The sequence below is a fragment of the Pteropus alecto genome, unplaced genomic scaffold (genome assembly GCF_000325575.1).
Source record: "Pteropus alecto unplaced genomic scaffold, ASM32557v1 scaffold7, whole genome shotgun sequence".
In the NCBI taxonomy this organism is placed as follows: domain Eukaryota; kingdom Metazoa; phylum Chordata; class Mammalia; order Chiroptera; family Pteropodidae; genus Pteropus; species Pteropus alecto.
Window position 1 is genome coordinate 52,618,330 of NW_006494614.1, and position 15,329 is coordinate 52,633,658.

Consider the following 15,329-nt stretch of genomic DNA (forward strand, 5'->3'; position numbering starts at 1 on the left):
AACAGTATATGCTGTTCGATAAATGATGAATAAATGAATGAGTCAATGAATGAGCAAACAGGTGAATGAATGCCTCACTAGTGATGAGTAAGTAGTCTCATTCTTAATTATGAAAGATAATATCTTGATATTGCTAAAGAATATAGAACCACATAATGTGGTTTAGCTAGAAGGGACCGTAAAGATATCTAGTGTCACAGAGCTCCACAGTGTCAGAGCTGGGACTAGAATTTATGGACTCTTGGTTCTCAGTGTAATATTCCTTCTAATATATCATCAAATAAAGCATCTTTCTAATGGTTTCTAACCATTAGAAACAATTAGCACATATTCTCATATCCTGAATATAGCACTCTTGTTTAGTATTATAATTGGAGACCTTAAGGATTAATCAACCTAGCCCCTCATTTTGCAGAGGAGAAATCCATGGTACAAAATGTTAAATGACTTGTCCAAGTTAACCAATTAGAGAATCAACAAACTCAGGTCTCCAGATGCCCAAATCCAGAGCACATTACATGTCATGCTGAAACACATTAATGTACTTAAAGCTTACTTGCTTTACATACTTTGATAACATATCCTCCAAATGTGGGCAACAGGAAATGTTTATTTATATACAAGTACATGGGAAAGCAATTTCCATTCATCTTTTTAAAAAACTCTGTTACAAATAAAGTTATCGATACATTCATCCTTTGCACACAAAATACATTCTTTTTACTTTGACTCTCAGTATGAGTTATTTCTTAATAATAAACAAGCTACAATGAACAGTCAGGTGGTTTTTCTACTTGACAATTTTTTTTCAAGAAGGAAAATCCAAACTTTAAAATACAGTCAATATATAAAGAAAATTGTATATTAAAAATGCTCATTCATTGACTCCTAGAAGATTGAATGAGTACTCCTCTCAAGCATGATTCGTAGCTGTCCTTTAAAAACAATGCAGAGGACTTTAGAAATTCTGTACATGATAATTCAATTTCTGTAAGACCGAAGCAGTCTTCATGAAATTGATTATCATATCTAAATGATAGGTTCATAGAAAAATGCTTATGGACATATTGGGGAGTTAGCTGTTATTTAGAGGTCTCCTAATTGACCAATTGATCTAATATTATAAGTTGCACTCCTCTAAGCAGAAATTTAAGAAGTTCTGCTTCAACTAACACAAATGACTTGATTTGCTAGACTAATTGCTTTTAAGAAAAATGCAAAAACATATGCCCACACACAAAACTTGTACACAAATGTTCATAGCAGCATTATTTATAATAGCCAAAAATGGGAACAAAATATCCATTAACTGATGAATGGGCAAATAAAATGTGGTATATACACATAATGGAATATTATTAGCCATAAAAAGAATGTATTGATTCATGCTACAACATGATATATTAAACTTGAAAACATTATGCTAAGTGAAAGTCAGACACAAAAGACCACATATAGTTTAATTCTATTTATATGAAATGTCCAGGGTAGGCAAATTTGTAGAGACAGAAAGTAAATTAGTGCTTGTCAGATGCTGGGGGAGAAGGGAAGGGAGCGACAGCTCATGAGTACGGAATTTCTTTTGGGGATGATAGTTCTGGAGTTAGACAGTTAAAACTGTGAAAATACTAAAAAACACTGAACTATACACTTTCAAGGACAGAATTGTATGGTTTTAGGTACTTTCACTGTAGGCTTCTTTACTTGTCACTGTATACACCATTATAAGGGTCAGCTAAGATTTATATATACTGCGAAAATAGAAGTAACTAAGAGAACTTCATCAATGGGGAAGTGAAACCAAACTGACAACAAGCTTAAATACATTGTCTGCCAAAGGCAGTTGATTCGTCAATGAAGAAATGAAACCAAACAAACAAAAAAACCAAACTGTCAATCCACTATTTATCTTTTTTACAGTAGTTGATTTGTCAATGAGAAATGAAACCAAACAAACAAAAACCCAACAAAAACACTGTTAATCAGTTATTTTATCTTTTTATAGCCAAATTCCCTTATGGACAATTAATTATACAGCAAAAATGCTTGTGGCAAAGTTTTCTACCCCAAAGATGCGATGGTGAATACTGGACACAGATTTGTATGGTGTTTGAATTATATCTCAATTTTTAAAAGAGAGATGCAACTTTATTTAAAATATTTTGTTTAGATTCCTGTTCCCTATGCCTCTTTTTAAATATTTATTGAAGTTTTCATACAATTGCCTTTCTATAGAATGTTTTCAGCTAATTGCACTAAAGTCATTATGGGCTTATATTCCTAACAAGATTTTTATTAAGGAAAAAACAATCGCATAAGACACGGTGCAGTGTTTTGTTAATATCTTCATATTAACATTTAAAATCAAGTATTATTTGCATTGAAGCTGATGATTAGATTTTATATACTTGTGTATTCAGATGTTACTGAGAGCCTATGCTTAAAACCAACAGCCAAATATTAAGAATTGAGTTCATAAGACTTGATGATTAACATGTTTGTTAAAACTATGTGTATGTTAAAGATCCATGTTTTAATGGGAAGAAATAGGAAATGAGGAGAAATCTGGGATTCTCAAAGTCTTCATAAAACAGCTTTTCAAAGTATTTTTTCTAGCTGCTGAGAAGACCTTCAGGATGATATATTTTACATTTTATTTCATCCCTATATTAAAAGTCATGCATTAAAGTATATGCAACAATATATATGGGCACACTTTTTCCCTTTAGATTATCAAAAATCTCTTAACCCATTATTGTCTGAAATTTTAAGATTTTTTTTTTGCTGAGAACAATTTTACTCACATACATTTATGTATGTATATTAACATAAATATATTTATGTAGCTCCCTTACATATCATCGAAGGAGCTCCAACCAACTGGTATGTCTAGAGGACACTTCAGTGAGCAGAAATTAGAAGTGAGCATTCCAGTTATTTGAAATTTTCTATTACAGGGACGTGAAAGCTTCAACATACCTTAAAAAGATAAGACAATTAAAAAAAATTTTTTTTTAATTTAAATCAACTGACATTCATTGTCAAATAGCCTACAAGAAAGTTCCACTAACATCCTGCAATTGTATAGAACAAGAAAATATTTATTCCTAATGGTTAAATTGCAGAAAGCAATGTTTAGCAGCTGTTTTTCAGAGGGTTTATCAAGTCTTGCTATTGTTATTTAATTCAGGCATAATTGTGTAACCTTAAACAAAAGCTATGCACCATTCAACCAACTACTGACATCATAACAGACCAGATTATCTTTTGTTATTCTATACATGAATTTTTGCTTTATTAGGCATTTCATAACCCAATTTTTATTTCAGAATTTAGTGCACATGTAGGAAGGGAAAGAAACCCTGCTAAATTTTGAGGTTGGTAATTATGTCTATTAAATAATGTCATTTTTGAAATTAAATTCTAAAAGCAGATTATAAAACTAGAATTATGACTCCATTTTTTACCAAGAGGAAGAAAAAAGAGCCACACAACCAGAATAATTTTTCAAAAGCACACTTTGTTATCAATTATGTTGTATAAAGGAGAAAAGTACATGATAATTGAAGAGTTAACCAACAGTAGGATTATTACCTAAATCTCATACCAATAAGAAGCTAAGAGTTTATAAATACCCATCCTGAAATTCCCCAAGGAAATAATTATTATCACCTTAATTAGCTTTTCTGTCATTTTTTTTTTTTAATGAGGCAAGAGGGCAATAATAAATGGCAAATATGGCTCCTTAAAAGAAGATAGGATCAACCCATTTTTCTTTCCATGGAGAATAGGATTAAGAAGAGGTTCAAATTGCACTATGAGGTATTTCAGTAATAAGGTTAAGTTTCCTGATAATGAGGAGTTTACAACCCTGGAATTGCCTGTTTTGGGGGTAGAGAGAGCAAGGGAGAGAGACAGACAGTCAGAGACAGAACAAGCGAGAGAGAATGCCTTTCCTGAAGTATGTAAAGCAATGAAGTCTCTTGGGTAACATTAATGCCCAAAGACAGACTGATGGATCATATAAGTGACTTCCTTTTAAGGCCCATTTAGAAATGGAGCTCTTTTCTTTGAAGTCAAGAGGTTTTCTGTTTTGCCTTAAGAATCTATCCTTGCATAAGACTATCCAAAGTCTATTTTTAATCAAGGAGGAAAGAACTAATATTTGAGTACTTATTGTTTACTAAGAACTGTACTTTCAATTTATCTTGTCTAACTTTCATAATAATCCCGAGAGGTATAAGTCTATCTCATAGATGAGGAAACTGATGCTCAAGAGATTGTGCTTTGCATAAAGTTATAGCTAATTAATTCATGGCCATACTAGGATTCCTCACACTTAGCCTAGTATTCTTCTTTCTATACACTTCGCTACATCTCTCTTATGTGTCAGAATCACAACCCACCAAGGTTTCCATCAGGAACTAGAACACATCTCCAAAAAATCTGCTTTAACTCAGTGGCAAAGTAAAAATTTGACTCATGCACCTCAGTCAGTCAATTAAGGAAGAGGTGGCTAGCTCTCATGCTCTGACCTCTTAGCCAAAGGAGTCAAAGGAAGTCTTACCCAAACTCAAGTGTTTCTCACTATACTGATGCAAGACCAATGAATCTATGAGCCTAGCAAGGATAACTTATTTTGCAGGTGGAATCATTTGATCGTGGGATTAGCAAATGTTCTGATTTTCAAAGACCTGTGTTTTGTTACTTTCTATATGAAGCAATTTGGCCTCGGTTCTGTTAAAATCATTTTCAGATCATGTTTTTTTCAAGAGAATCAAACCAACTAACCAAATGTTATTTGAGATTTTTCCAAAACGCATCTTGGGTCTGCCTTATGCCAGTGATCCACCAGCTGATCTCTGATGGAAGCTGCAAAACTTCAAGTTGGTATGTTTATGACATCTTTAACTGAAGATTCTGTTTTACTAAAAAGACCTCTCCTAAAATCCTGAAGAGACACCAATTATTCACTAAACTGAGCCTGACCCATGTTTGGCAAATTACAAATACACAATTTTCATGATTTCACGTGACTTCTACTAAAACAATACATTTAAAAGTTTTTTAACTCAGGAATGAGTTTGTAATTTCAACAAGACATCAATGAATGAACTGACAAAGCAATCCCAGCTTGGGGCAAGTAGTCTTTTGGCCTAACAACATATAACCAAACTCCTTCTTGGAAGATAGTATACACTTTTTGTAGAAGAGCAGACTTTTAAAAAAAAAAAATCATTATCTCCAGGTCAACAAATATTTAATTAAACATGTTATAAAGGCAACGTACTGCAACATAGAATTTTAAGTTAGTAGATCGTCTGGTCCAACCCCCAACCAATGCTGGGATCCTCTCCACCATCATCTTTGCTGAGTTTTTAATCTAGCCTTTCCTTGACAAAGACTATGATCTGAAGCAGCTCCTTTCATAGTAAAACCATCTTTTTGAGGATGTTCTCTCTGATGAATCTGTGGTCCTATTACCACTGTTTAGTGGGCTTCATTCCATCCTTTTGAACCACAGAATATTACTCTAATGTACTAATTGTATTCCTCCCTTTCCCAATCTATATCTCCCCAAATCCTTCAAATAGTCTTCAAATGTCTTAAATTTTAAATTCTTTCGTCATCTTTATTATGCCTCCATTTGTTTTTAATTCCAAAGTACGGCTTCTAAGAATGATTGTAACATTCCAATATCATGGACTTAGGAAAGGAGATGAAGTGTCATCTCCTTTGGTCTAACATTACTACATTAATTAGTTGTTTGAAGGGATAAGTTCTTAATTCAGTATGCTTTCTACCCAGTGTGAAGAATGTAAGGGAAAGCAGTTTTCCTTTCAAACAAAAATAAGCTTATGTGACAGAAGTGAAATCAAAAAAGAAGGATGTAATATCCCAAAATCAGTGTTCAACTATACCACTTATGGAAGAAGGATGTAATATGATTTTTCACTGCTTTTGATTTTCTATTTAAGTCCTAAAAGTATTATTATAGTTGCATTAAAACACCTCTGTCAGGGCCATGGTTGAGAGAAGTAACTAGTTGCAGTAAAAAAAAAAAAAATCTAGAAAAAAGCAAGGGCAAACCCTAGAGGGGTTCTTCCAGAGACTAATAGGGCAGTGGTCTTAAAGTACTAATGAACATGAAATACAGAGAGTTCTGCAGAATTAATAGAAAATGCCTACCTTTATGTAGGGGGGAAAAATGAAAGTTTTTTCCTGAATATAATGAGATGATACCTTATTCATGTAGCTTGGCTTTTAAAATGGATATTTTCATTTTAGTCAGAAGATCAACTCAAAATCACTTACAACTAGTATTTATTCAGAATGATTCATTAACTGAAATTTGATGCTGAATCTGGAAGAATTATGAAATAGCTAAAAGGAGGCAAATCATTGATCTAACAAGGGAAGTCACCAGTGGCCTCCTAAGGCATTCATTCATGAACAGAAGAAAGAAGAATGCAGTCTTTAACTTCTGCCTCCTCCCTCCCAAGTCTAAATTCTTAAAAATAATCCTAATCCAGACATTTTATTTTGGCCTGTGGTTTTTACCTTTCTCATCAAACTCTAAATCAGAAATTGACACAGTATCAAAAAATTCTATTTTACTTTCGTTTTTAGTTATTGTCTTGCCGCTTCACTCAGAAAGAGATGTGAACATGAAATGACTAAAAGACTGGAAAATAAGGGCCAGGAAAAGCTAATGACCTAATTTAAGTAATCCACAGAAAGGATAATTGGTTCTGTATAATCAAAATTAAATGTTAACATAATTCAACAGGTCTAATAAAAGCATATAAAGGAATAAAAAGCCTTGCATAGGTATAGGAGAAAGCACAAAGTCCTTTGAGAATATAGTCTACACAAAGCCATAATAAAACATTAATATCAGCAAGCTATATGATTTCACACATTCTTCTAAAATTGACCTTATGACATGAATATGATGTTTTTTCACTGGAATGAAAAAAAGTTTTACCATATATTTACTAACTTTATTAAAAGAAGAAAAAGATCACACCCAAAAATGGAAGCAGAGATTGACTCCGGTAGTTTTATGAGTCAGATCAAGACAAACTATGAGAAAGCAACTTCTTTTCATCCACCATTAAATGAGAATTCATTTTAAGAAGATTCATTTTAGCAAATATTGTAGCAAACCAATACGTTTAGGTCTTGGCATGGTTTAAGATGACCACATTTAATTAGTGTCCTTTCTCAAGTTCTGTTTGAGAAATTTCTGTTTAACCAAAAAATTTCATCTTGGCACTGTCATTTATTCAACTAATACTCATTAAGCACCTACAATATTGCCAGGGATCATTCTCAAACTTGAAATACATCAATGAACAAGTGTCCATAAGGCCTAATCTGGAATTCACACAACTAAGGGGCAAAAAAAAAAAAAAAAGAAAGCCCTACATTCTCATGTGTCCCTGCTGATGGGCCATGAATGGGTAACAGTAAATTATAGAAAAGCTGGGAAGAGTAACAGGGAAGAAAGGGGCCAAGAGCAGAGCTTTCTAATTCCCTTCTAAGTGCAGCCAAGGGTAGCGAGAGGAAGCTGAACCCTAAGGAATACTAATTTCAGAATGCAAGCGTGGCTCTAGAAGCTTCTGTTTCACAACTAAATCTGTCCACTCTAACAAATTCCTGTCCTCTGAGTTCACAAAGCAAATTTATTTTCAACATACTTGCTGCTATGAGACAAAGTTGGGTCATGATGTATGGGGTAACTGGACTTTTGCCCTAACTAAAAGATAATAAATCTGAACTTAGGGACATTTCCTCACAGTTTAAAAAGAGATGACCTTCTGCCCACCTCGATCAATGTGTTTTCTGAACACCTTTAGTTGCTGGCTTAGTGGGAAGATGGGGAGGAAAAGGCAACAGTTATAAATTATTTTGCTTGGTGTTTATTAAAATGATATTTCTTTCCTGTAGAGATAGATTATAAAATAAAAGCAATTCAAACTTCTGGGATCTCTCTTACCCATAGGATCAGGACAAACACAGTGAGGCCAACCCAAAATACTAATCCCTTAAACAATATGTATAGTCCCCATGTGTAAGAGATGGATCACTCTGATACCTACTAGAGAAATGCTAGAAATGCTTTATCAATATTGTATCTCTACATGACTCATTTCTTTAAAATTAAATTGCTTTCAAACATCAACATATCCGGACTGAGACTGCCACCCTCTAAAGAAACAGTGGAATTACACATCATATTCTTATTCCATTACTCATCCCTCAGTTATGCTAAGTAGCAAGCTACATAAACATCTGACAGCATCAACATCGTACAGGTTTAAATATTTTCCCAATTTGCATTTATATCAGTGAACAAATTGGAAGGTATCGAAGTATGGCACTGAAGAAATAGTCATACATATTCAGCAGCACGTCTTCTATTTTGAGTCCTGTTTCAAAATTGGCTAAGTAAAGGCATATACACCTCCATCTGAGTTGGAGATTTGCAGTAACACATGCATATAAAGAAAGCAGGAAATGGGGAAGAGGGAGGGAAGGTGTAAGGGAGGGAGGAAGGAAGAAAAGAAATGGGAGACCAGGAAAGAAAGGAAAAGAAGAAAGAAATGGAGAAGAATGTATGGTCTGAGAGTAACGTTACCACAAGAAGGAGGTGAGAAATGACAACTCAGTCTGCTTCCACAAGCAGAAATTTTCTAAGGTTATCATTGAAGGTACAAAAATGGTTCATGAGAGTTTTCATCTGTTGCTATTCTCGCTTATATTAAAAAACGTTTACAAAATCCTAAGCCTTGATCTGTCCAAGATGGATAGTACCAGAAATAAAAGATGTGACCTGCTATCAAGGACCGTGCTCTGCTTGGAACTTTGCACTGCAGTCCATTAATCCACAGTATTTTGGTCAGTTCTGGTCTGTTTTCTCATACTACTCATCATGTCGTAGAGCTAATCTTTTATATTAGAATATTATCAAGAATTCTTTTTTTTTTTATTTTTTCAAACTTTTTCATTTGCTTAAAGGGCAGGAAAGATGGAGAACAGAATAAGAAAATGGTAAGATTTACAGTGGAACATGAAAGGAAAGTTTTCTCTTTCCCAACAAATCCACCCTAGAAAAAGTAGCAATGAGACTTTAAGAGTGCTGATTCATGGACTTGCCTTATTATTATTTATTTCTATGAAATACATTTAAGGACATAAATGTACTAAAACGTTTGGTCTGTGGAATAGCAGGATCATTAGCACCAAAAGGAGTCATGTAGCTTGTATATGCTATTAAAACAAAAATTGTTAACTGTTGGTCATGGGTAAAGGTTTCATTTCATTTTTACATCTAAAGTTCTTAAAAGTGCCTGTGGACAAGAGAAATAACACTTTTCAAAATCTCCATGGGGTCATCAACACACACCACAGAGACAGTACTTGGCCTTCTCAGTTTTGGTTTATCTGGTGGACATGAAAACCAGGGCCCCCAGAAGCCCTAAAGAATAGCCCCCGCATGCACCCACTGATGAGCAGGAGGCATCCCCCTGACTGTGTTCAGGAATGCGCTTTTACTTGCTTTTTTAAAAAAACAAAAGCAACATGCTCTGCAGGTCATGGAGCGCCTAGTGCAATTTTCTCCTTGCTCTGACTCCATACTGCAAAAGAGTGAAACCACTATATGTTCTGCTTATGCTGGCCTGTGGACAAGTCCCTTGGCCTGCCATGCTTTGTAAACTCGGGAGCCACAGGAGTCAGAAGGTCCAAGAGCAGGAACCACCTTCATTGCCAGATCGCCCCAGCAACTTGTGGCCCACTGGGGCGGCTGCTGATTTCTTTCGCTTCTCCTTGCCTCAGCCTTTAGTTGAAATTACAGCAAGTCAAATAGCTGATGCTTTTCCCTTCTCCAGGTAAGGGTGATGATACATTGTTCACAAGTGTGTTCTGCCTGGCTTCACTGATCAGGCGGCAAGCTAAATCAAGGAAGAGTTTCTCCACGTTATCAGATTCCTTGGCTGAGGTCTCCAGATAATACATGTCCTGAGCTTCTGAGAATTCTTCAGCTCTCTGCTGGGAGACTTCTCTCCTTTCAGCCAGATCAATCTTGTTGCCTAAAACAGTGGTAAAATCACAGAACGAATCATCATTTGACTTTAAGCAGTCTCAGAAACATAAAAATTCATTTCCATAATCTGAAGTCAAACCAGATAGACGGGCAAGTAAAGCAAAGCAAATGTGTGATTATTGGGATGTTTATTTTAAAATATCAGTGCCATCTGTAATGGCAAATAACTGGAAACAGTCCAAATGTTCATCAATTGGGCACTGGCTGAATACACTATGGTACACCCATAGTTACTTGGAATTATTTGCCACTATGAAAAGCAATAAGGTATCTCTCTATATGCTGCCATGGTATGAGCCACTAGGATATATATTGTTAAGTAAATAAAGCAAAGAAGAAGAAAGTGTTTATAATATACAACTAAGAAAAAAGGTGGAAAAAAAATACATAGACACAGTTTATTTCCTTGTATTTTAATGGGAGAATAAACCAAAATCTTAATTTTAAAGATAATGGTTCCCCATGAAAGGAACAATATTGAGGAATAGGAAGGGATAGAAACTAGACCTTTCTAAATGTATCTTATTTTATAGATTTAAGCATCTTATAGATGTTTTACATTATACAATTAATTATAATTATGTAATCAATATGTAATTAAATTTAAAAACCAATTCCTAAAATTGAAAGCAAAAAGAAACAAATGAACCTGTTTATCATGAAGTGGCATAACCCCACAGAGAAAAACTATTTCAGGTGAGTTGAAATACAATAATTTAACCATGCATCCCAGTGGTATATATCCTAATAGCAAAGAGAACCGAAGAAAAAATTAGGAACTGTTAGAGTAATCATCTCCTCAGTGGTAATGTCATCCTTGTTATTCTGAGACCGCTCTGCATGTTTTAGAGGATAAAGCAAATGAGTAATTATGTAGGTGTCAATGGGACAGGGGCTTTTGGCATGGGAAAAAGGAAATACAAATATAAGATTAATGAGGTTAAGTAATATTTCTGAAGTCCTGAATTACAGATGGAAGTATCAGTATAGTAAATAATTCACAGTGTATTTTTTTATCTTTTAAAATTGTTTCTACCTCTTTGCTCCTGGAAACCTGACAAACGTGATATGTCAACTGTGTTACTTGGCAACATTTTTCTATGGTAATAGTAACCCCTGATTGATAAATTCCATCTAGCGTGGGAATTCTATGTATACATTATAAATACCTGATGGAAAGCCATACCTTTGGGCTTCCTGAGTGTAGTGATTCTTCATTTGAAGAGACCTTCAAAGTTAGGCCTGTGGGGTTCTTATAAGAAAGACTGGCTCCTATGAGGCATCAAGGCTTGTAGGCCAGGACAATTCATGCACTTGCCTTAAGTGAGGCTTCTACCTCAAACATGAACGGTCCCAGGAGGCTCTGGACCACCATAGGGACTGCTATGAGAACTACTTCCACTGAAGAGGAATGCCAGATGCTGACCTGCTGTAAAGCCACATTTCCTGCCCTGTCCTGTACCCTTCTAAGCAAATATGATGCTAAGCATGGCCTATGGTAGTCTTGTGAATCAAAATGTTTAGTAGAGCCTAATAGGACAAGTCTTTGTGGACACTACAGAATTCATCACACACACGCACACACACATGCACACACACACTAACTCTGTCCACTGAAAAGCCCAAACACAATGACCAAACCACTAGTAAGGAGGATTACTATCACTTTGGTTGTGGCATGTAAATACAACTTCCCATTAAAAAACAAAACAAACGAACAGACAAAAAACAGTGCTTGGTGGGATTGCAAATTGGTGCAGCCACTATGGAAAATAGTATGGAGGTTGCTAAAAAAATTAAAAATAGAATACCACATGACCCAGCAATCCCACTTCTGGATATTTATCTCAAGAAATCCAAAACACTAATTTGAAAAGATATACGTTCACTGTAGCATTATTTATAATAGCCAAGATATGAAAGCAGCCTAAGTGTCCATTGATAGATGATTACATAAAGAAGATGTGGTACATATATACAATGGAATATTAAACGGCCTTAAAAAAATAAAATCTTGAGCTATCAGTCAGATAGGCCCAGAGACGCTTCTGGAAGTAACATCATGATGGCTGCCCAAGGAGAACCCCAGTCAGTTCAAACTTGTACTGGTTGGTGATGGTGGGACTGGAAAAACAACATTTATGAAACGTCATCTGACTGGTGAATTTGAGAAGTACGTAGCTTCCTTGGGCGTCGAGGTCTATCCCCTTGTGTTCCACACCAACAGAGGACCTATCAAATTCAATGTGTGGGACACAGCTGGTCAGAAGAAGTTTGGTGGCCTGAGAGATGGCTATTACATCCAAGCCCAGTGTGCATTTATAATGTTTGATGTAATTTCAAGAGTTACTTATAAGAATGTGCTTACTGGCATAGAGATCTGGTACGAGTATGTGAAAACATCCCCATCGTGTTGTGTGGCAACAAAGTGAATATTAAGGACAGGAAAGTTAAGGCAAGATCAATTGTCTTCCACCGAAAGAAGAATCTTCAGTACTACGACACTTCTGCCAAAAGCAACTACAACTTTGAAAAGCCCTTCCTCTGGCTTGCTAGAAAACTAACTGGAGACCCTAACTTGGAGTTTGTTGCCATGCCTGCTCTCGCCTCACCTGAGGTTGTCATGGACCCAGCTTTGGCAGCACAATATAAGCACAATCTAGAGGTTGCTCAGACAACTGCTCTGCCAGATGAGGATGACGACCTGTGAGAAAGCGAAGCTGGAGCTGCAGAAGTCTAGTTTTATAGGCAGCTGTTCTGTGATGTCAGTGGTGCAGCGTGTTTGCCACTCTGTTATGTAGCTAAGCAGAACGTGTGCTTAATCTGGGATGCTGAAGCATGTGAAGGGGCTTCGAAGTGAATGTGGCAGTTAAAAAAAAACCTTCATTTTTTGGACCTGCCTATTTAGCTGTTTTGGAACGCAGCTGTTTCTTTATTGAGTTTCAAACATAAGACTGCTACGGTCACATCACAATGCTCAGCGGTGAAGCCTTGTTTATTACTGTCATTCCCATTCCTTTCCATTTAGAATCAGAATAAAGTTGTATTTCAAATATCTAAAAAAATAAAACATAAAAAATAAAGTCTTACCATTTGTGATGACATGGATGGAACTAGAGGGTATTATGCTAAGTGAAATATTCAGAGAAAGACAAATACCATGATTTCATTTATATGTGGAATCTAAACCAACAAACGAACAAACAAAACAGAAACAAACTCATCGATACAGAGAACAAGCTGATGGTTGCCATGTGGGAAAAGGGTGGGAGTGTTTGGTGAAAAAGGTGATGAGATTAAGAAGTACAAATTGGCAATTACAAAGTAGCCATGGGTATGTAAAGTACAGCATAAGGAATATTGTAATAACTATGTATGGTGCCAGGTGGGTACTAGACTTAGTAACTATATAAATGTCTAACCGTTATACTGTACACCTGAAATTAATATAATATTGAATGTCAACTATAATTGAAGAATAAAAAAAAACTTTTTTAAGTAAAAAATAATTTTCAGAATACTGAAAGCATACTAAATTGAGAATTTTTACAAAGGAAACTTAAAGGAAACACTGCCTTGAATAACGTAAGTAACAAATGTTGGTTTGAGTTAAAAAAAGAAAAAGAAAAGCAATGCTTCTTGAAGAAATGGTTAATTCCAGGTCTGGGATGGGAAATGCACAAGATGTGCCTAGAACACTTGTCGTACCAGAAAACAAGAAAATTATCAGATTCCTGGGGTCATGTCAAAGGGACTCAGGAGCCTACCATCAAAGTTGGAAGAGTTGGAGCACTGACAATCATAGCGAGGGAATAGAATACATCAAAGATACTTAAATCTATAATGACATTCAAAATATAAAAAAACTTCGATAGTTTGGGAAATACTAGAACACCAACTCATTACCTTGAAAAATAGTAAATAAAAAAAGAAAAAATCAAGCATTTTTCTTGACTGTCCTGTAAGAACCTCAGAGTATCAACTATGAAGTATTCTTGCTAAAAAGAAAACAAACAAACACACAAACAAAAAACCTGAATCTGATCAGGCTTCTAAATTTTCCTACAAATCTGCAGTAAATTCAGGTGATGGAGGAGTATGTCAAATGACACCCACAGGAATGAAATAACAAAATTCAGACTTAAAAACTCTACAGGAAAAACAAACGCTTTAACGTATAAGTTTCAAGAGAGGAAAAAATGGAGGGATAACCTACAAATAAAAGGAGAATTAAAAAACATTAAAAAAATTATATAAATGGACCTTACTTGAATCTTGATTTGAATAAAATTTTAAAATTTTTTTAGTCAACCAAGGAAATTTGAACAATGTCTAAATTTTTGAAGCTATTAAAGAATTTTTAATATTTTTAGGTGTGAAATAACATTATGGTTAGGTTCTCTTTTTAAAAAAAAAATCTTGTCTTTTAGAGATATATACTGAAATTTGAAAGATGAATTAATGCAACAATCGGATTTGCTTCAAAATAATCTGAAGGGGAAGGCAGACAGAATAGATGGCAACAGTAAAATAAGATTGGCCATGAGTAGATAATTGTCAAAGCTGAGAGATGTGTTCATTATAGTGTTTTCTCTACTTCTGCTTATGTTTAAAATTTTCCATAATAAAAAGTTTTTTTAAAAAAAGCTAGTGCCTCTTTCATACTGAACTGACTAATTATCTCCCCTCAAATCTTCATTTAACTTCCTTAGGTAAATTCCCAAGTAGTAATGCTTTGACTCAAGTTCTCAGGGGCTTTCTGTGGAACAAAAAGAAAGCCAAGTCCAAAGCTGAGAACTTTCAGGTGCTTCATGGCAAAGGTTTTCAGTATGCAAGAGGGTTTTCAGGACTGGGCAGGAAGCGATAGCTTATAGAGAGGCATATATAGAGATACTTAACCCAGCAGCCTGAAAGAAAAGTCCAGCAATTTGTTATAAAGCAGCATACTAAGTTGGACAAATGCAGAGTTTGGAGTAGATCTTACATGCTGTGTGACCTTGGGCAAAAAACTTCACCTCTCTGAGGCTTGGTTTCCTCATCTGTAAATTAGAGATCATGACACATAAAGTGCCTAATAAGATTCCTGGCACATATATGCTAGTTATACTGCTTACTATAAAGTGTTAACTTACTGTTAGCTATAATTTATAACTTAATGTTTCTGAAGTTTTCTACCCAGATTTCCAATTCAGGTCTTGCTAGAATACACAGCAATGAT

At 35.1% G+C, this 15,329-nt stretch overlaps 1 protein-coding gene and 1 pseudogene across 6 annotated transcripts in view; one reads left to right on the top strand and one right to left on the bottom strand.

The window, feature by feature from the left end:
• Nucleotides 1-3,500: 3,500 nt before the first annotated feature.
• The window catches only part of RAB30 (RAB30, member RAS oncogene family), a 73,181-nt gene continuing 61,352 nt past the window's right edge, over nt 3,501-15,329 (bottom strand). For all 6 annotated transcript variants that reach the window (XM_006926659.3, XM_015600448.2, XM_015600449.2 and 3 more), the window contains one exon: nt 3,501-10,097. In XM_006926659.3, coding sequence (XP_006926721.1) covers nt 9,847-10,097 — 251 coding nt within the window. In that variant the 3' untranslated portion in view covers nt 3,501-9,846. The remainder of the gene's footprint in view (nt 10,098-15,329) is intronic.
• On the top strand, nt 12,159-12,821 carry LOC102884476 (annotated as a pseudogene).